We start from the raw sequence: 20,736 nt of genomic DNA, 5'->3' as shown, positions 1-20,736 counted from the left end.
TTCGAAATTTATTCTTCTTCCAATATATTAGAAAAAAAATTGAATTTGTTCCAGCACGTTTATCGCGCGAGCAACGTGAAATACCATTCGCTGCGATAAATTGCAACTTTCTAGTTTCCGTTTCGTTAATCAAATTTATTCAAAGTCTGTGGGAAATTTTGGAGTTCAGCGCTGAACATTTTAAAAATTAATCGTTGCGACGATTTTATCAGGCGGCCCGGTGTCATCGTGAAATATTAACGTCGGCGATTCGCCCGAGGAAGGTCGCAAGGCGCTTTGTTCCGGCGGCAAAAGCACCGGACGGTTTTTGGCGTCCTTTTACGGGCCAGTTTCCACGAATTCGTCGGTGCCGCGTCGTAAATCGCGTTCGGCTTGCTTTGCGAAACCCGGCACTGCCCCCCTCTCCTCTCTCAACGCAGATCTATTTCCGTTGTCGCCCGTGCAAACAAACGGGGCGGCCGGCGATCGATTTTCCTGGCGCGCGCGCGCGCGCACGCTAAGCGTGAACCGGTTTTCGTTGGGCGAAAAAATCCGCCGCGAATAAAAAATCGGTCGCGTTGGAATTTCGGATTGCGCAGCGAGCCGCAGAATGAAACGCGGCTACGCTCGCGAGCCACGCGATAAATCCACCTTGTTGATCGAACGCGGCGCGGAGCGGCGCTCGATGAAAATCGAACGGGCCCCGCGTGCCTGTCCCGCCGGACAGGTCGACTTTGACCGAACATTTTTCCGGCCGCGGAGGAAATTTATTGCGAAACAACCGATTCATAAATTTCCGTCAAACAAACAGGCCGCGACAGTCGTCGGGCGACTTTTAATAGTTGAATAGGAGACTGGTCCGAGAACAATACGAACGAGTATGTTCAGGATTGCTTAGAATCTTGGCCAACTTGTTCGACATCGTTGCTTCTCACATTTTTACACTCGACAATGGATGGTTTTTTTTACTGCACTCTGGCTCAGTGTGCTTTGGATTGCTTGGAATTGTATTTAGCAATTTTGCTCGGCATTGTTGCTTTTTTCATTTTCTTAATGAAAATGTAAATTTCCTCACAACATTGTGGCTGAGTAGGAGTAACATTGTTAGTAATTGTACTTAGCAAGTTTTTAATACTTGGCCACCGAACTTACTTTAGAAGAATTCAGCAACTTTTACTCAACATTGTTGCTTTTTTACATTTTTACAATAAAAAATGATTTCTTGCAACATTGTGAGCAGCGTTAATATCGCTGATAATTGTATTTAGCAAATTTTTAACACTTGGGCATCGAACTTTGTCTTCAACAATGTGGCAAAGTAGGTTCAATTCAGCAATTTTACTTAACATTGCTGCTTTTCACATTTTTACACTCGAGCAACGATCTTTTTGCACCTCAATCTGGCTGAGTGTGCTTACAATTGTTTGCAATTATATTTAGCAATTCTGATCGACATTGTCACTTAAAAAGTGAGTAGAAGTTAAATTGAATACAATGAACATCGCTGGTAGTTGTGCTTAGCAAATTTTTAATTGATAATTGCACGCGAGCACCGAACTTTTTTCTACAGCAATGTGGCAAAGTAGGTTCAATTCAGCAATTTTTCTCAACATTGCTGCTTTTCACATTTTTACACTCGAGCAACGATCTTTTTTTGCACTTCAATGTGGCTGAGTGCGCTTAAAATTGTCTTCGATTATATTTAGTAATTCTAATCAACATTGCTGCTTTTCAGTTTTTAATTTAAAAATGAATCTTTCTTGAAATATTGTAGCTGAATGGAATTAACATCATGGATAATAGTACTTAGCAACTTTTTAATACTTGAACACCGGACTTTCTCTACAGCAATGTAGCAAAACACGTTCAATTCAGCAATTCTCCCAACATTGTTGCTTTTCACATTTTTACACTCAAACAACACACTTTTTGCACAATAATGTTGCTAATCGCGCTTAAGATTGTTTTCAATTATATTTAGCAATTCTGCTCAACACTGTTGCTCTTCTGTTTTCAACTAAAAAATGAACCTTTCACGAAACATTGTGATCGAGTAGAAATAACATCGTTGATAATGACACTTAGCAATTTTTTAATACTTGGTGACCAGACTTTCCCTACAACAATGTGGCAAAGTATATTCAATTCAGCAATTTTTCTCAACATTGTTGCTTTTTACATTTTTACATTTCTCAACAACAATTCTGCGGCTATTTTCGAAATCGAATAAATTCTCCTAAGCGAGATGAATCATTGCTTGCAGACCACCCAGTACATGTTCGCCCCCCGGGTACCGTGGTGTTTTCAATTGCGCCCCGATTTTTCCGCGCCGTTCGCGATGCAAGCCCGAGCCAGCGACGAAGCCGCGGTGGCGCGCGGCTCTCAATATTTAACTACCCCGTGCAACTATAGACACCGCACGCGGAGGGGGTTATAGTATTGTAATTTACCATTCTATCCGGTCGCACGCCAGGCGGTCCGCGACTGGCATAGGCGTGCATTATTTACGACCGTGCACCGAACGTGCATCGCGCCGGAAAAATTCTTCCGCGATGATTTATGCCGCTTCTTCTCGCTACGTATACGAGCTTTCGCGTCCCGAGCGTGCTTCAGGCAGCTTTTATCTCCACGAATCTTGCTGGGAGTTATGAAAATGGCCCTGTACTGTTCGATTAAAAATGCTTAAACGCCGTCGTCATTTTAACCACTTAGAGTGAACGATTGAGGCGCGATAGCTATTTGTTTTCTGTCCGGCAGAGACCGAACGTTACCTTCTCAGTTTTATTATTTTTTATGTTCAGTTTATATTATTTAGTTATATTTACAGTATCTATTATGTTATGATATATTTATATTATTTTATATTATATTCAAATATGTTTATTAATATATAATATATTTATATATTTATATTATTATATGTATAATATGTTTACATTACATTACATTACATTACATATTATATTATATTACATATTACATTACATTACATTACATATTACATTACACTACATTACATATTACATTACATTACATTACATTACATATTACATTACATTACATTACATATTACATTACATTACATCATAATATTACATTACAACCTATTCAAATAATTTTGTATCGTAATATATTTATTATAAATTATATTTTGTATTTATTTAGATCTATTGACATTTATATTTTGAATACATTACAAAATATTGTAAGTGTACTTTTAATCTATTCTAAAATAACGTAGATATATTTTAAATGTATTATGAAATATCATAAACCTTCTTCAAATGTACTGAAAAATATCATAAATATATCTTAAATATATTTTAGATAAATTGTGAAACATTATAAATATATCTTAAATACACATTATAAATACGCTCTAAAATATTACAATTTAGTTTTAGAATTATACAATTTACTATTACAATTTAACTCGCGTTCGTACAATCACAATTACAATTACAACATTCCTCACAGTATACACATAATATACACGTTTTGCTCGCATTATAATTACGAGCGTGTTGCTGCACGTGCGCGACACTAGTCACAGTATATCAGTCCGGCGTTATTTAATTACCTGAACGCGGGGCGGACCGGTATTTCTCGAGTAATTTCGCCGCGCCGGTTTCTCGCGGCGGGATCGCTCCGGCGCGGCGCCCCGATAAGAAACGTAAACATCTTTTCTTGTCCGCGGGATCGATTCCCGCGTTACGTCACGTCCGTTTCAGACGGACGCCGCGGCGGTACGTGTTGATTTATCGGCGGTTTTTCGCCGGCCGAACGAACCGTTGCCGCCGCCGACTTTCATTTCCACCTTTATTCCGGACGATTATCTTGTCGGCAGGAAAATATCTGTTCCGTCATCCTGACAGACAGCGGCTGCGCGCGCGCGCGCGCGTGGCCTCGGTACAGCAATTTCGTTTGAACGGACAAAGTCGAAAGTCCGGCGATATAATGTCTTCTTTCCAGCGCGGTCAACAATGTTGCCCGGTAGCATGTTTCTTTTCTCTCTCGGTTATGGTTGTTCCCGAGACGTGATACGGTCGAAGCCGCGCGGCCCGCGTTCAGGTCAGACGAGCTATCCTTCCAGTATCTGTACTTTCTTCGGCTTCATTATACGGTCCGCCTGTCTTCTCGGCGTCGTGCGCCGACCATCTCATTTTCCGTTGATCCATCAGGCTAATGGGGACCATGCGGCTCGAACTGCGCGCTACGCGGTTCTAATTATAGAGAGTGATTCAGGAACGAGAGCCGCGGCGAGCCGCGCCGGACGAACGCGGCGAGCGCGTTCCGTGAATATTTCTCGCGATCTACAACTTCATTCCGCGAAATTTATCGGCCGGCGACTGCAGCCTCGCTCGCCTCGATCTTTCTCCTCGATTGATATTTCCTTTGCAACACCTGTTCCACCTGTCCGCGAACGATTTAATCAATTCTCCGGCCGAGATGTGATTTCTACGATGACTCCGCGCTACCGAACAATTTCAACGAGTGGCAAAGGGAATTATAACATTCCTGAACGTTTCAATCGAGCCGCGGTAATCTCGGACACACGGCGGATCGACGTGAATGGCTTGGTGCTTCCGATTAACACCGTTCCACAGAGTGCCCCGAGAATATCAACGGAGATGATTCTCGAGGCGATTTGGAACAACTTTTTCCTTTGCGAAATTCTTCTACGAGGCTCCGTTGAGGAATTGTCAACGAGAAACGAAGAGCCAATCGGAGAGCCAGTGCTGCGGCGAGTGGGCGGCGAGACGGCGCGCGCGACGAACCACCGGCCGCCGGGCGGGGCATCTTCGATTAGTCCGCGTTTTTCTTGAATAACTCGTTAACGGAGACTCGTAGAACATTTCTGCAAAGACAAAAGTTGCTTCAAATCTCCTCAGGAATCATTTTCTTCAAGTGTTTACCTTCAAACATCATGTACAGTAATAACTTGCACCTCGAATTTTATACATTTATTACAAAAGTGTGCGGCTAAAATGTGCTGAAATATAGAATGATTTCCACCATACTGAAGATCATTGTCTTCTTCGTTACAGATGTGGCTACCGATCAAACGGCGGCGTCGTCCTTCTGGACGCCCACCCTGAAGACAGGGAACATCTTCACCGACGACACATCGAACTTCTTCCCGTCCAGCCACGGTCTGGTGCAAACTCATCCGTCTGGCAACGTGTTCCGAAGCGGTTTCGGCGGTATCGACAACCTCGGTAGCAGAGGCGTGACCGTCAGACCGCCGAGAACGAGACCCCTCGACTACAGCGAACGGGCCACCGCCGAATTACGTCGGAATCCGTCGCTTTCTTCGCCAGATGAATGCGCGAGAGCTTGCCGGGAAAACGAGCCTCCCAGGATATGCTACTATCACTTCACCCTCGAATATTATACCGTGCTCGGAGCGTAAGTGTCCCCCTTTCTGATCCGCTCTTGACATAGTGGCTAGTCTCGGGTTTATTGATCACAGTTCCTTAGGGTATTTCATCGAAATTGCGAGGACTTAGCTATGCAACCATGGGGTTGCTGGTGAAATTTCGACTTAAACGAAGATGTAGTCTTGGAATTTTTTAGGATTGGGTTTGAAGAGGTAGACTTAGCATTTTTTAGAATTAAGGACTATTGTCATAAACTAAGCTGTTTTTAGAATACAGTCTGAAGATGTAGTCATGGCATTTTTTAGGATTAATTTTGTTGACATAATATTGACAATTTTGACAGCTAGGTCTGTTGACATAAACTTGTCCTTTTTTACGATTAAATCTGTCGACATAATCTGAGCAATTTTTAGGATCGAGTATCTTGACATAATCCAAGCACTGTTTAGGATTAACATTGTTGATGTAACCTCAGCAATTTTGAAGAATAAGTCAGTTGACATAACCTCAACATTTTTCAGGATCAAGTCTGTTGACATAATCTTAGCATCTTGCAGGATTTAATCTGTTGACATAACCTTAACGTTTTCTAGAATTATGTCTGAAAACGTAGCATTCGCACTTTTTAAGATCAAATCTGTTGGCATAACCTAAACACTGTTTAGGATTAATTCTGCTATCATAACCCCAGCAATTTTGAAGAATAAGTCAGTTGACATAACCCCAACATTTTTCAGGATCAAGTCTGTTGACATAATCTTAGCCTCTTGCAGGATTTAATCTGTTGACATAACCTTAGCGTTTTTTTAGAATTATGTCTGAAAACGTAGCTTTCGCACTTTTTAAGATCAAATCTGTTGGCATAACCTAAGTACTGTTTAGGTTTAATTCTGCTATCATAACCTCAGCAATTTTGAAGAATAAGTGTGTTGACATAATCTTATCATCTTTTAGGATCAAATATATTGACATAATCTCAGTATTTTTTAAGATCCAGACTGTTGACATAACCTTATTATTTTTTTGGATTCAGTCAGCATAACCTTATCATCGTTTAGAATCTAGTCTCTCGACATAATCTAAGCACTTTTTAGGATTCCGTATGTTGACATAACCTAAGCACTTTTTAGGACTGAGACTGTTGACATAACCTAAGCACTTTTTAGGACTGAGACTGTTGACATAACCTAAGCACTTTTTGGGACTCAGTTAATTGACCCAAGCACTGTTCAGAATTAACTCTATTGACATAACCTCGTCAATTTTAAAGAATCAGTCCGCTGACATAACCTTCTCATCTTTTAGGATCGAGCCCGTCGTCATAACCTCATCATTTTTTAAGATCAAGTCAGTTGACATAACCTATGCATCTTTCAAAATCAATCCTGTCGACCTAAACATAGCCTTTTCTAAGATTAACTCCTATGATTAACTCCATAAACCCATCGTTCTCGCGGACGCCCTAAGACGACTGAACCTGAAACATGCATTATCCGTTCGTCCTTGGTCCACAGTGCGTGCCAAATTTGCACCCCTAACGCGACCAACGTGGTCTGGAGCGACTGTCAGTGCGTGCTGGCTGACGGTGTCGAGCGTGGTATCCTGACAGCGAACAGGATGGTGCCGGGGCCTAGCATCCAAGTATGCCAGGGTGACAAGGTCGTGATCGACGTGGAGAACCACATCGAAGGTATGGACGTGACCATCCATTGGCACGGGGTGTGGCAGAGGGGGTCCCAGTACTACGACGGCGTGCCTTTCGTCACGCAGTGCCCCATCCAAGAGGGCAGCACCTTCAGGTAACCAAATCTGCCCTAATAAAGTCGTCACTGACGTAATACAGCAAATGGGCCCTACTGCCCCTGCACACCCCCACGCCGCAGCTCGATGCATTGGCGTAGGTCGATATAAAAATTGTCTCTGCTCTGATCGGTCGACGATTCATCGTCAAGATAGGGCCCCCTGCGCCTTCGATGCGCGATAAAATGGCGGCGACACGCGCGCCGCCTTAGGGACTAAGAGGAGCGTGTGCAGGGCACTGTGGGCCCCATTACTGTGGTAGACACAAGTGCGCAAACGCGAGTATCATTGGATGCCAGGTACCAATGGATGGCCAACAACGAAGGCACGCATTTCTGGCACGCGCACACCGGCCTGCAGAAGATCGACGGCCTCTACGGGAGCATCGTGATACGACAGCCGCCGAGCAAGGACCCCAACAGCCAGCTGTACGACTACGACCTGACCACCCACGTCGTGCTGCTCAGCGATTGGTTCCACGAAACTGCTGCGGAACGGTTCCCCGGTCGCCTCGCAGTCAACACTGGCCAAGCACCCGAGAGCGTGCTCATCAACGGGAAAGGACAGTTTAGGGTACGTGCTGAAACCTGTTGCTGTAATTCAGCTCCATTCGGCTTCAGCTTCATTCGTCAGCTTCATTTTACAGTGTCGTTGGTTCTTGACTCCCGAAACTGCAGTATAATTTGCGTAAAAAGCCGCGGTATAGAAATGCCTCTCCGATTGACGCTGAGATGGGGCATAGAAGTGGACGCTTTGGGGAGGGGGGGATACGATTATTAGAGGCTCGTGGCTCGTTTTTATGGTTGTTGACGATCGGCGACTATGAAGAAGAGCCGCCAGCTTCGAAGAATAGCGATTTAGGTTCTTATAATTGCCGGTTGCAATTTTTACTTAGCGTCACTTAGGGAGACATTGTTATTATTAAGTTCTCCCTCATTTTCTCTCAGTTTAAAAAAAAAATGGACAATTTGGGAAGAGGAGATGCGATAATTTGAGCTTATCAGCTCGTTTTTATAGCTATCGATTGTAAATAACTATAAAAACGAGGCTCGGAATAATAGTATCTGCTATTCCCGAACTGTCCACTTTGGTTTCCAAGCTGAGCGTAAGTTAGGGAGTACTTACTGTGCACAGAGGAAAGAACACATCTCTGATTTCAATGATCTTGAATTAGGCCTTCATTGGCTTTCGTCTAACCCTGGCCTGGACCTACTCATCATGGTCCAGGTTAAATATAAATTGCGCCTCTGATATACAGAGTGTCCCAAAATTATGATACTTCCAGGAAATGAGAGGTTCCTGAGGTTATTTCAAGTAACTTTTTCCTTTGCAAAAATTCTCTCCGAAGCCTCGTTGACGAGTTATTAACGAAAAATACTGACCAATGAGAGACGAGCTCGGGCGGCGCGAGGCGGCGGAGCCAATCAGCGGAACTGGGCTTCGGCCGCTCGTTGGCTCGGTCGCCGCGCGCCAGCCGAGTTCGCCTCTCATTGGTCAGCGTTCTTCGTTAATAACTCGTAAACGAAGCCTTGTAGAACATTTTCGCAAAGGAAAAAGTTACTTCAAATGAGCTCAGGAACCCCCATTTCCCTTAAGCATCAAAATTTTGAGACACCCTGTGTAATAAATTCTCCTCAATTGACGTTGAGATTGTCCATTTTTGTATACAATCTGAGCATCAATTACGGAGAATTTATCGTACATAAAAAAGGTTATTAAAAATGAAGATCCCAAGGACGCAGTTCGAGGTCATGAAAATCAGTAAGGACAGAGATTCACGAAGATCGTATTTCCAATGCCGCAGGATCCCAACACCGGTTTCATGACGAACACACCCCTGGAGGTCTTCACCATAACGCCCGGCCGCCGTTATCGTTTCCGACTGATCAACTCGTTCGGATCGGTCTGCCCGTCTCAGATCACGGTCGAAGGCCATTCGCTCAGCCTGATCGCGACAGACGGCGAGGCCGTGCAACCGGTCGGCGTGGACACCATTATCTCGTTCTCCGGTGAGTCATTCGTCTTCTTTTAACCGCCGCCATCTTCACCGCACCCCACGATCCCGAGGTTACGCGACAGTTTCTTTCGAAATGTATGACTAATCGTTCCGGATCTCTCGATTGATTCGCCAACGTTCTGTTACGTTAGTAACGGCAATTATTGTAAGTTCTCCCTAATTGACGCTCAGATTGTACACGAAAATGGACAATCTGGGAAGAGGAGATACGATTATTCGAGCCTTGCAATTTATTCATATATTATTTACATTATTTTATTTGTATATTATTTATTTTATTTTATTTTATTTCTATATTATTTATATCATTTTATTTTATTCTATTTTATTTCTATATTATTTATATTATTTTATTTTATTTTATTTCTACATTATTTTTATATCACTTTATTTTATTCTATTTTATTTCTATATTATTAATAGTATTTTATTTTATTTTATTTATATATTATTTATATTATTTATTTTGTTTTATTTATTTCATTTATATATCATCTATTTTATTTTACTTAACGTTATGTCGAATAATCGTATCTGCTCTTCCCGAATTTTCCATTTCCGTGTACAATCTGGGCGTCAATTAGGGAGACATTACAGTATCACTTTGTTCCAACAAAGACTTTCATGTTCGATGATTTTTCAGGCGAACGTTACGACTTCGTGATCAACGCGGATCAGCCCGTCGGCGCGTACTGGATCCAAGTGCGCGCGCTGGGAGAGTGCGGTATTCCCCGTGCGCAACAGCTCGCCATTCTGCGTTATGCGCGCGGACCTTACCAGCCGACCACTACAGCGCCGACGTACGACTTCGGTCTCCCGCAGGGTGTCGTACGTAGCAATATCTGCACCGTATTTTCACCGAGCCTACTTCCACTTTCCCGCCGTTTTTCAGCTACGAAATTCCGAAGGAGTCTGGACATTGAAGCACTTGCGGCGGCAATCTCTAACGCTCGCCACTAGATTGCTACTTCTTCTGCTGCTACCTAATGCGTCAACGAGTCGCATATAGAGGATGTACCATAAATGTCTCGCGATTTGAAACTGGGGGATTCCTGAGGTCATTTGAAGTAACTTTTTCCTTAGCGAAAATGTTCTACGAGGCTTCGTTTACGAGTTATTCGCGAAAAACGCGGACCAATTATAGAGCGAGGGCGGAGCGTGGGCGAGCAGGGCGTGGCGCTGTACGTTTTTCGTTGATAACTCGTAAACGGAGCCTCGGAGAAAAATTTCGCAAAGGAATAAGTTACTTTAAATGGCCTCAGGAAGTTCTGTTTTCAGATTGCGAGACATTTTGGGACACACTAGATGCCGCCCTTAAGCGTTCTTGTTGGAGACTCTGAATTAGCGTCCGATGGACACCAATAAGTCATCTTAGACTACGAGAGTTCATAGATATTGAATCCTCTGGCGTGGACAGCATCTAGCATCTACTCATGATAAGTTCTTCACTAGGGCCTGCTAGACCCTAATACCTAGGTCTTTCTAGTCTAGTCCTAGGGTCTTTCCAGGGTCTTTCAGATTAGTCCTTTGGCAGGGCTAATAATAAGTGATCTACTAGGGTCTGCTGAGATATTGACAAGTATGTTCGTTACAGTCTCGATGATGAGAACTCTAGCAGAGACTACAAGATGCTAGTGAGTCCTCTGGCATCGTATATTAAAGTCTAACTGATGTGTCAACTAATGAGCCCTCTACTAGGGTCTGCTAGACACTGTCACGTTCTAACCAGGGTGGTTTATTATATGATCAGTCCTCTAGCATAGTGTGCTACATAATTAGACCCCCAGCAGAGTCTATTGAATAGAGAGTCCTCTACCACGCTCTGCTAACTACTGATGACGACTTCTCTACTAATGTCTCTTATGTACTCAAGAGTCCTCTATGAGGATCTGTATGTGATACTGAATCCTCTTTGGTTGGGTCTGGTAGACAATGAGTCCTGTATTAGGCTCTAGTTCTTTTGCAGTGTCTGTGACATAATGAGTCATCCACTAGTGCCTGATAGACACCCATGTGTCCTGTAGCAGGGACTCTTCGATACTGATTGAGTCATCTATAGCTGGGTCTGTTGGACAGTGAGCGAGACACTGAGTTCTCTAGCAAGGTCTATTAGACGCTTAATTCTTTAGCAGAGTCTGTTAGACTCTAAGCTCTCTAGCAGGGTCTATTAGACACTATGTTCTCTAGCTGGGCCCGTTAGACACTAAACTCTCTAGCAGGGTCTGCTAGATACTAAGCTTTCTAGCACGGTCTATTAGACGCTTAGTTCTCTAGCAGAATCTGTTAGACACTAAGCTCTCTAGCAGGGTCTATTAGACACTATGTTCTCTAGCTGAGCCTGTTAGACTCTAAACTCTCTAACAGGGTCTATTAAATAACGAGCCCTCTTCTAGGGTCTGCTAGACCCTCATGCGTCCTCCAGCAGGATCTCTTGGATACTGAATGAGTCCTCTTTAGCTGACTCTATTGGACAAAGAGCCCTCTAGCTGGGCCTATTAGACACTAGGCCCTCTATCAGGGTCTGCTAGATACTAAGCTCTCTAGCAGGATCTATTAGACACTAAGCTCTCTAGCAGGGTCTATTAACTAATGAAACCTCTACTAGAACCTGCTAGACCCTTACGCGTCCTCCAGCAGGATCTCTTAGATACTGAATGAGTCCTCTTTAGCTGACTCTATTGAACAAAAAGCCCTCTAGCTGGGCCTGTTAGACACTAAGCTCTCTAGCAGGGCCTGTTATACAACCTGTCTTCTATCAGTGCCTGCTAGGCACCGATGCATCCTCCAGCATCCCCAGGACAACCCGCTTCGTCTCCTTCAATCATCCACCATACAGACCCAAAACACTGCACTCGAAAAGCATTTTCCAGCGTCCCCCCACCAAGCGAGCCCTTCTGCCGGCGTGACGTCACCACGACAAATCTCCTCCGTCAGGTGCTGAACCCGCTGGACGCCATATGCAGCCGCGCACGCGAGGACGCGGTCTGTGTGAACCAGCTGAAGAATGCCCGCCAGGTCGACCAAGGAATTCTCCAGCAGCGTCCCGACGTGAAAATATTCTTGCCATTCCGTTTCCTCTTCTACAGACCAGAAGAAGTCTTCCAGCCGCAGACTTATAATCGATTCTTGGGTAAGAACCGGTGATTTCAAAATATCCCGCTCTCTGGCGGCGCGCGAAACCGTATCGCAGGCCCAAGCCTCCGCCGGGCTTCGGTTTTTCTCGGCGGCTGACGCAACCGGCGCGCCGGTTCATTATCATCGGGCCCCGACGATATCGGAATCCGATCCCAAGAAACGGCTCGTCTCATTCTCATCGGCACCGCGCCCTTTTATGTTTCGCAGTCGCACCGACCGGTGACCACGTAATCTCTCTCGTCGATGAAATCTCGTTTACGTTTCCGCCGGCGCCTCCCCTCTCCCAGATCGACGACATACCCCCCGAGCAGTTCTGCAACGGGGACAACAGACCCGCCGACTGCGGCGCCAACTGCATGTGCACCCATCAGGTCGACATCCCGCACAACGCCGTCGTCGAGGTGGTGCTCGTCGACGAAGGTGCGTATGGTTTTTTACAAAATGTATCTTTAGGTTTCGCTTATTTTTTTTTTAGTTCTCGCGTCGCGATTTGTCGACTATCATTTCTGATCCACAGGATTTTTATGTTTTATTCATAGCTCCTGGAGAACGGTTTTACTTTGGATTTGTAAATCGTGCAGTTTTTTTATTTAATTTTTTTTATTTTATTTTATTTGGTTTTATTTATTTATGCGTATTACTAATATTCTTAGAATTCAGTCTTTTGACAGAACTACAACGTTTTTTAGGACATTTACTTTGGATTTGTGAATTGTGCACTTCGGTTTTTATTTAAGACTCATTTGTTTATTTATTTGACGCATCATTAACATTCTTATGATTGAAACTGCTGACATAACTTTAGCATTTTTTAGGATTTTTACTTTGGACTTGTAAACTGTGCACTTTTTTTTGTTCAAGACACATTCTTTATTTATTTTATTTTACTGTATTTATTTTTATTTATTTATTTACTCTTAGGACTCAGTCTGTTGATACAACTTCAGCATTTTTTAGGATTTTTTGTTTTGCATTTGTGAATAGTGCACTTCTCTTTTGTTTAAGACTCATTTGCTTATTTATTATTTGACGTATCCTTAACATTTTTATGATTAAAATTGTTGACTTAACTTTAGCATTTTTTAGGATTTCTATTTTGGATTTGTAAATTGTGCTCTTCTTTTTTATTTAAGACTCATTTGTTTATTTATTACTTGACGTATTCTTAACATTTTTAGGATTAAATCTGCTGTCGTAATTTTAGCATTTCTTAGGATTCTCACTTTAGATTTACAAATTGCGCATTTTTTATATTCAAGACTCCCTTATTTATGCATTATTTATCGAGTTAAGAAACACGATATTTAGACCGTGACTACGTAAACGTGTATTTCCTTCTCGCACAATCTTTCTAATTCGAAAATAGTGTACCGACATTCTTGAATCGTTCAAATCTTTTCCGTGATTGAAATTCCATCCTCGTTTTCCTCGCAAATGCATTCAATCTACAACTGAATAATAAACGTTTCGCAATGCACTTTAAAAAAAAAAGAAAAGATAGCTGCTTCGTATCCGGAGAAATTGAACCACGTTAACGAGGAAGTAACATTTTCACATTTCCATATCTCCCTTTTCTCTGCTTACGTAAAATATATTTTCTAGAAAAAACACGCCACGATCTCTGAAATATCGAAAATAAATATAAAAATCGTTCCTCCGCATCGTCTGTCACGATATGGAAATTCTATCGATCGAAATGCATTCACGACGAGGCGCGGCTCGGGTCGGAAGCGTTTGATCACGATTAATGGTTTTTGCAGTCCAGCAACCGAACCTGTCGCATCCGTTCCACTTGCACGGTTACGCGTTCAACGTGATCGGTATGGGCCGCTCGCCCGACAAGAACGTGAAAAAGATTAATCTGAAGCACGCGCTCGATCTCGACAAGAGGGGCCTCCTCAATCGACAGTTCAATTTGCCGCCCGCCAAGGACACCATCGCCGTTCCAAACAACGGCTACGTAATTTTCCGATTCCGCGCTGACAATCCTGGTAAGCGAACCCGTAGCGTCGGCTAATCTGTTTAGAGAGCAATTTGTACGGCACACGATTTCTCATTCCGCGTGCACGGGGCGATTCCGTCGGTGATTTATCGCGAATTTTCTCCTTAACGGAATTATTGTTAATGGCTTCGTTCGCGAGTTGTCGGCGAAAAACGGCGCCGGTCGATCGGAGTCGGTGGCGCGGCGCTGGCGCCACGCCTACCGCTGACGCTACTGGCGGCTGGGGAGGGGCGTGCTCGCACGGGGCGTACACCTGCGATCAGCCGCGCGCCAAATCGGTACGCGCTGATTGGTCCAAGGTAATTCGTTAATAACTCGTGAACGAAGCGGTTAACAGGATTTTCGCAAAGGAGAGAGTTGCTTCGAATCACTCGAGGAATCTTTCCTTGCCATTTGCACCTAGATCCGGTACTTGTGTACAAATGTTTATTAACATTCATTTTATTAAAATTAACGAAAATTTATCGCATTGTTAGTTCAGATTTTCTCGCGTTTGAAATATCTGCGCGTTGATAACGTTTAATATAGCGTTTAAAATAAATTAAATAATTAAGATGAATTGAACTCGGTTAAATTGAAATAAATAATTAAATAGTTTAATAGCGATATTCTACGAAGATCGTCGGTTCACTGGAATTAATATGAGATTGATATGTTCGAAGAAACGGTTACTGAGAAATATGTCTGCGTTCCAGGATATTGGCTGTTCCATTGCCACTTCCTCTTCCACATACTGATCGGCATGAACCTGATCCTGCACGTCGGGACGCACGCGGACCTGCCGCCGATACCGCCGAACTTCCCGAGATGCGGCGACCATCTACCGCCGATCACACCGCCATCGCTGCTAGACTCGTTTCACTGATCGATCCTGATGGAGCTCAGACATTGAGGCGGTCCAAAGCATACACGATATTCTTAGCGTATTCCTGTAAATTAGTCAGTATGCTGTAGCGAATCATTCCGTGAATATTTTCGCTCCCGCCGGGTCGCGTTCGACGAGGAGCGCGGCTCGCTAGTGGAACAGAGTGAGAAAGAGAACGGGAACGAGAGAGAGAATAAATGAAAGGGAGAGAGAGAAAGAGAGAATGATAGTGCGCGAAAGAAAGATGAATAATTGTGGTCCCCGAAAACGAGGTGTAAGGACAACGGATAGTAGAACGAGAAAGCGAGATCAATCAGACAGCCGATATACCGCTTATGGTGCCGCAATAGCGATCGTTCCCGAGACGGTAATCACTCCAAGTTGGCGACAGTCGATATTTATTACGTCCCAGGTGGCTCCCATCCCAAGTTAAGAACTTGGTACAGCGATGCGGGGCACAATTTACGCGACAAATAACATTCTATTGTCAGTAAACTACATTTTACAGTAATAATTACAACACCGGCGGATAGCTGAGATTCTCCCGATTAAAATGAGTCCAAACACGATGGGAATCGGACCACGGTGAGCTCGTTGCTATGTACCGTGTGGGCGAAACAACTCGATCACTTCGTATATTTGTCGCACTTCTAATTTCTGTCGAAACAATAGCTGAGATCAAGATCTATCCCGCGACCTACGATTGTCCACCGGAAAATATATTTTCAAATTTGTTGAAGTTTTCGGTAACAGAGTGACACATTCATTTCGTTCGCCCAGTATACTTGAAATCGCTAAGAAACGTCCGATTCCGGTCGTGTTTGGGCTCGTTTCGATCAGAAAAATCTCAGCAATTCGCTGGCGTCGCGATAACAAGTCTTCCATGTAAATTTAACCGTGCACCACTGTATTTCGACACCAGGCAATCGAGACGATCAAGAACAGTAACATCGAGCATGACTGTCGCGCGCGAACGTTAGCCAACATTTGTAACTGTGTAAATAATGTAGAAATAGTCGTTACATTTAATCGAGACAATTATAAATGTTTCGCGGGGGTTTAGAAGTAGAGCGAGAGAGCCGGTCGCTGTTCGAGGAAACCCCGATCCAGGCGATCGCAGTTGCAACGGGTCGCCGGATCGCATCCAGGTTCCTAAAGTGGCTTACGTTCTCGTCCTTGTCTCGGCCTTCTTTTATTTTTATTTTTTTTTATTTTGTTTTCTCCAGCGTAGATCAATTAAGGGTGAACACGTGGCCGGGTCCACCTGCCACGTGGAACGTAGGGAAATCAGATTCGAACAGGACAGAAAACCCGATGAAAACGCAAAAAAATATAAGTAGAGATTAGCTCATGTCGTCTCGTGGCGGACGAAAATAGGTTGGGGCGGGTATTGTGTTTACACGTGTCGCAGCCGCGGCGCATCGGATGAGAGGAAAAAAAAAACAAGAAACGCGTAGCATAATTCTCCATTCGGCGGAATGATTTTCCATTATCCTCGAGCCGATTCACTATTTATTCGCTCGCCATGGATCCCTCGATTATAGCCGCGACAGCAGCTGCGAAACCAGTGAATGCAAACGAGCGCCAACGTCGGGGATCGTTTTCGTTTCGCACGTGATCGTTCCGCAATTACTTTCATACGTAATGCTTCTTCTATTTGCTCCGAGATCGAGGCCCTCAACCGCAACTAACTGTTGAATGCATCGCGGCGGTGCATCGTCGCGCGCTAGGCGCAGCATAGGATGCCTGTGAGTGCACATAGGTCATTCGTACTTGTCATTCGCACGAGTCGTGTTTGATGGAACATCGGCCGTTCTAGCGTCAAGCAGTTTTTCTGAAATCAACGCCAGCCGTTTGAAAGCAGCCAGCATTCTGATCGTTCCGTAAACGATTCGTTTAGAATGATTAATCTTGACATCGGGGATCTTAAAGTGATTGGCCATGATTTTCGACTTCAGACTTTTCGACGCCGATCACTCGAATCTCTTCGATCTGTCGACGAAAAATCTTTTAGGCGCGACGTCTTTTTAGTTCCGACTTTGGGATGTCAGTTTTTTTTGTAGTTCAGAGTTTTGGATGTCTGTCTTTTTATTTCGGAATTTTGGATGTCAGGGTTTTTGCTTCAGACTTTTGGATGTTAGTCATTCTAGTTCAGACTTTTGGATGTTTAACTTTTTTCATTCAGACTTTTGGATGTCTGACTTTTTAATTCAGACTTTTGGATGTTTAACTTTTTTCATTCAGACTTTTGGATGTCTGACTTTTTAATTCAGACTTTTGGATGTCAGTCTTTTATTCAGACTTTTGGATGTCAGTCTTTTATTCCGACTTTTGAATGGCAGAATTTATATTTCAAAGTTTTGAATGTCAATCTTTTTACTTCAAACTTTTGGATGTCAGACCTTTACTCAGATTTTTGGATGTCAATCTTTTTACTTCAAACTTTTGGATGTCAGTACTTTATTCAGACTTTTGGATGTCAGTCTTTTTAGTTCCGACTTTTGGTTCTTTAACTTTTTTCATTCAGACTTTTGGATGTCTGACTTCTTCATTCAGACTTTTGGATGTCTGACTTCTTCATTCAGACTTTTGGATGTCTGACTTTTTAATTCAGACTTTGGATGTCAATCTTTTTACTTCAGACTTTTGGATGTCAGACCTTTTATTTCGGAGTTTTGGATGTCTGATTTTTTTATTCAGACTTTTGGATGTCTGACTTTTTAATTCAGACTTGTGTAGTTCAATCTTTTTACTTCAAACTTTTGGATGCTAGTGTCTTTACTTCAAACCTTTGGATGTCACTCTTTTACTTCAGACTTTTGGATGTGAGTCTTTTACTTCAAACTCTTGGTTGTCAGATTTTCACTTCGGACTTTTGGATGTCAATCCTTGGACTGCAGATAGCAATCACTAGATCAGATATCAACCTCTAGATATCAATCATTTGAACAGAAAGTCTCTAAATATCATTCTTTAAACATCGTCTAATTAATGCAGAATCATTTTTTATTAATTCATTGACTTAGAATAATTTTGTACTAAATCATTGACATAGACTGACTCATCCATAAATATAATCATGATTCTTCAAATGATTGATCGACAATGAATCCTCCGTAAATCATAAATCTAAATCTGATCGATCTAAATTTTATTCCGCTATAAATCATTGATCATCGTTGCGAATAACATCGAACATTGCAAACGTTCTTTTGTTAATTAATTTATTTGCTCAGTTTTTTTCATAACGATCTATAGACGTACCTTTTTCTTATTCATTTTCTTTTTATTAACGTATTCGAAAAGAACGGTTCGAAGAGGATCCTTTATGGATGCTGAAACCGCGGCCGTTGCATCGCCGCTCGATTCTTCTGCGTTTCTGGAACTCGAGCGTCGAAAAACCCTCTTTTGTATACTTTATTTATGCGACGGAACGGCGCGCCGCGCCGCGCAGGCGCGCGTCGCAAGTTTATGGTGCACATAGAGATGAGTTTTCGTGTTTTTGTACAGGTAGTATTTAAGCGAGCATACTCGCGTATACTCCGTTATCAGATAAAGATGTACATTTAATAATAAATTTGTTTTTAAAAGCTCGCCGCATTTATTGTCCCTACCGAACCATTTTAATAGAATGATAAAATGGTAAAATGATAAAATGATAAAATGATAAAATGATAAAATGATAAAATGATAAAATGATAAAATGCTAAAATGCTAAAATGCTAAAATGCTAAAATGCTAAAATGCTAAAATGCTAAAATGATAAAATGATAAAATGATAAAATACTAAAATAATAAAATGATAAAATGATAAAATGATAAAATGCTAAAATGCTAAAATGCTAAAATGCTAAAATGCTAAAATGCTAAAATGCTAAAATGATAAAATGATAAAATGATAAAATGATAAAATGATAAAATGATAAAATGATAAAATGATAAAATAATAAAATGATAAAATAGTAACATAATAAAATAAGAAAATAATAAAATGATAAAATAGTAAAATAAGAAAATAAGAAAATAATAAAATCATAAAATAGTAAAATAAGAAAATAATAAAGTGATAAAATAGTAAAATAAGAAAATAAGAAAATGATAAAATAGTAAAATAAGAAAATAAGAAAATAACAAAATAACAAAATAATAAAATGATAAAATAAGAAAATAAGAAAATAACAAAATAATAAAATATAAAATATTATAATAATAAAATATAATAATAAGCTCGCCAAAATCATCGAGCTATCGCCGAATGAAATAAGAAGCAACTTCGCAGTAAAGGCAGGAAAATATTCAAGAGATGCACGCGGTTGCTCCGATCAATTTTCGAGAGCATGAGAAGCGGCTCGATCCGACCGCCACTTATCCTAATTAGTTTCCGCGATCGCGCGTCGGAAAGACGCCGCGACCCAGCTTTCCCAAAATCCCGGTACGACGCGGGAAACTGCTCTTCTTCATTAACGTTAACGAATCCGCTCTCGGTTATACGCGGTTGCAAAACGGCAAAGCTCGTTCAATTAGGCACCGAAGAATACGGTTAGCCCGGACGTGTGCCGTTCGTTCCCAGTAATTAACGGGGCTGAGAGAGTGAAAGGACGCGTTAAAATTTCGATCCTGCAACACGTGACGCTCCACATTCGCCGAATTGAATATTAATCGGCAACGTTCCGGGCGAAAGTTTCCGCCGCCGGCGGACAAAGAGCAAAAGCGAGCTCGCGGACGAACGAACAACAAATCGTCGTCGTGGACGCGAGCGCTGATTAATCGCTGCCAGACATTGCTGCCTCGACCTTGACAATTGCACCGTGCGACGCTAATTGTCGCCTCGCGTGACCAGACATCGTCGACGATGTCTGGTTTCTATATTATATATAGAATACTACGAGATGACATTAAAATAACTCGGTGAGAATATTTAACGAACGCAAAAATACTGGTGCATTATTAGTAACATATTGAAACGATCAAGAAATAATTATAATAATATATGTTATTAATAATATATTGTATAATACATATTATATGATATGTGTATTATTATATTATTTAATATATATTGTACAATATATAATATTATTTAATATGTAATATTATATAATATATTATTATATTATATAATATGTGTAATATAATATTTAATATTTAATATGTAATATTATAGAATATATCATATTATTATATTATATAATATGTATAATATAATACAATAAAATAATATAACATATATAATATATAAAATATTATATAATGTACAAGATATAATATATAATATTCAATATATATAAAATTATATAATATATTATTATAGTAAGAAATATTTATAATGAATTCACGAAAATATAAATTAAATTAATTATCTATCTATATATATATATTTCCCAGTCGTTTCACACCGAGCTGAAAATAATGCAACAACGTTTTCGTTGGACAGTTTTGTTCGTCGAATATTTTCATTGCTTCGGATCCGACGTGGACATTTTTCTTACATTATGCACAATTTTCGTGCTCGAAATAGTATGAAATAAAAAGATAAGTGAAATAAAGATGAGATGAA

At 41.6% G+C, this 20,736-nt stretch overlaps 1 protein-coding gene across 3 annotated transcripts in view; it reads left to right on the top strand.

Moving 5' to 3' along the window:
- LOC117225698 (uncharacterized) overlaps window positions 1–18,769 on the top strand; it is a 94,613-nt gene extending 75,844 nt beyond the window's left edge. For all 3 annotated transcript variants that reach the window (XM_033479412.2, XM_033479410.2, XM_033479413.2), the window contains exons 2-10: window positions 5,028–5,388; window positions 6,875–7,159; window positions 7,460–7,733; window positions 8,965–9,169; window positions 9,821–10,005; window positions 12,112–12,307; window positions 12,520–12,732; window positions 14,073–14,303; window positions 15,010–18,769. In XM_033479412.2, the coding sequence (XP_033335303.2) occupies window positions 5,028–5,388; window positions 6,875–7,159; window positions 7,460–7,733; window positions 8,965–9,169; window positions 9,821–10,005; window positions 12,112–12,307; window positions 12,520–12,732; window positions 14,073–14,303; window positions 15,010–15,179 (2,120 nt within the window). In that variant the 3' untranslated portion in view covers window positions 15,180–18,769. The remainder of the gene's footprint in view (window positions 1–5,027; window positions 5,389–6,874; window positions 7,160–7,459; window positions 7,734–8,964; window positions 9,170–9,820; window positions 10,006–12,111; window positions 12,308–12,519; window positions 12,733–14,072; window positions 14,304–15,009) is intronic.
- The last annotated feature ends 1,967 nt before the right edge of the window (window positions 18,770–20,736 follow it).

The sequence above is a fragment of the Megalopta genalis genome, chromosome 14 (genome assembly GCF_051020955.1).
Source record: "Megalopta genalis isolate 19385.01 chromosome 14, iyMegGena1_principal, whole genome shotgun sequence".
NCBI lineage: Eukaryota > Metazoa > Arthropoda > Insecta > Hymenoptera > Halictidae > Megalopta > Megalopta genalis.
The sequence above is the reverse complement of the archived record's forward strand: the minus strand, read 5'-3'. Positions and strand labels throughout refer to the sequence as shown.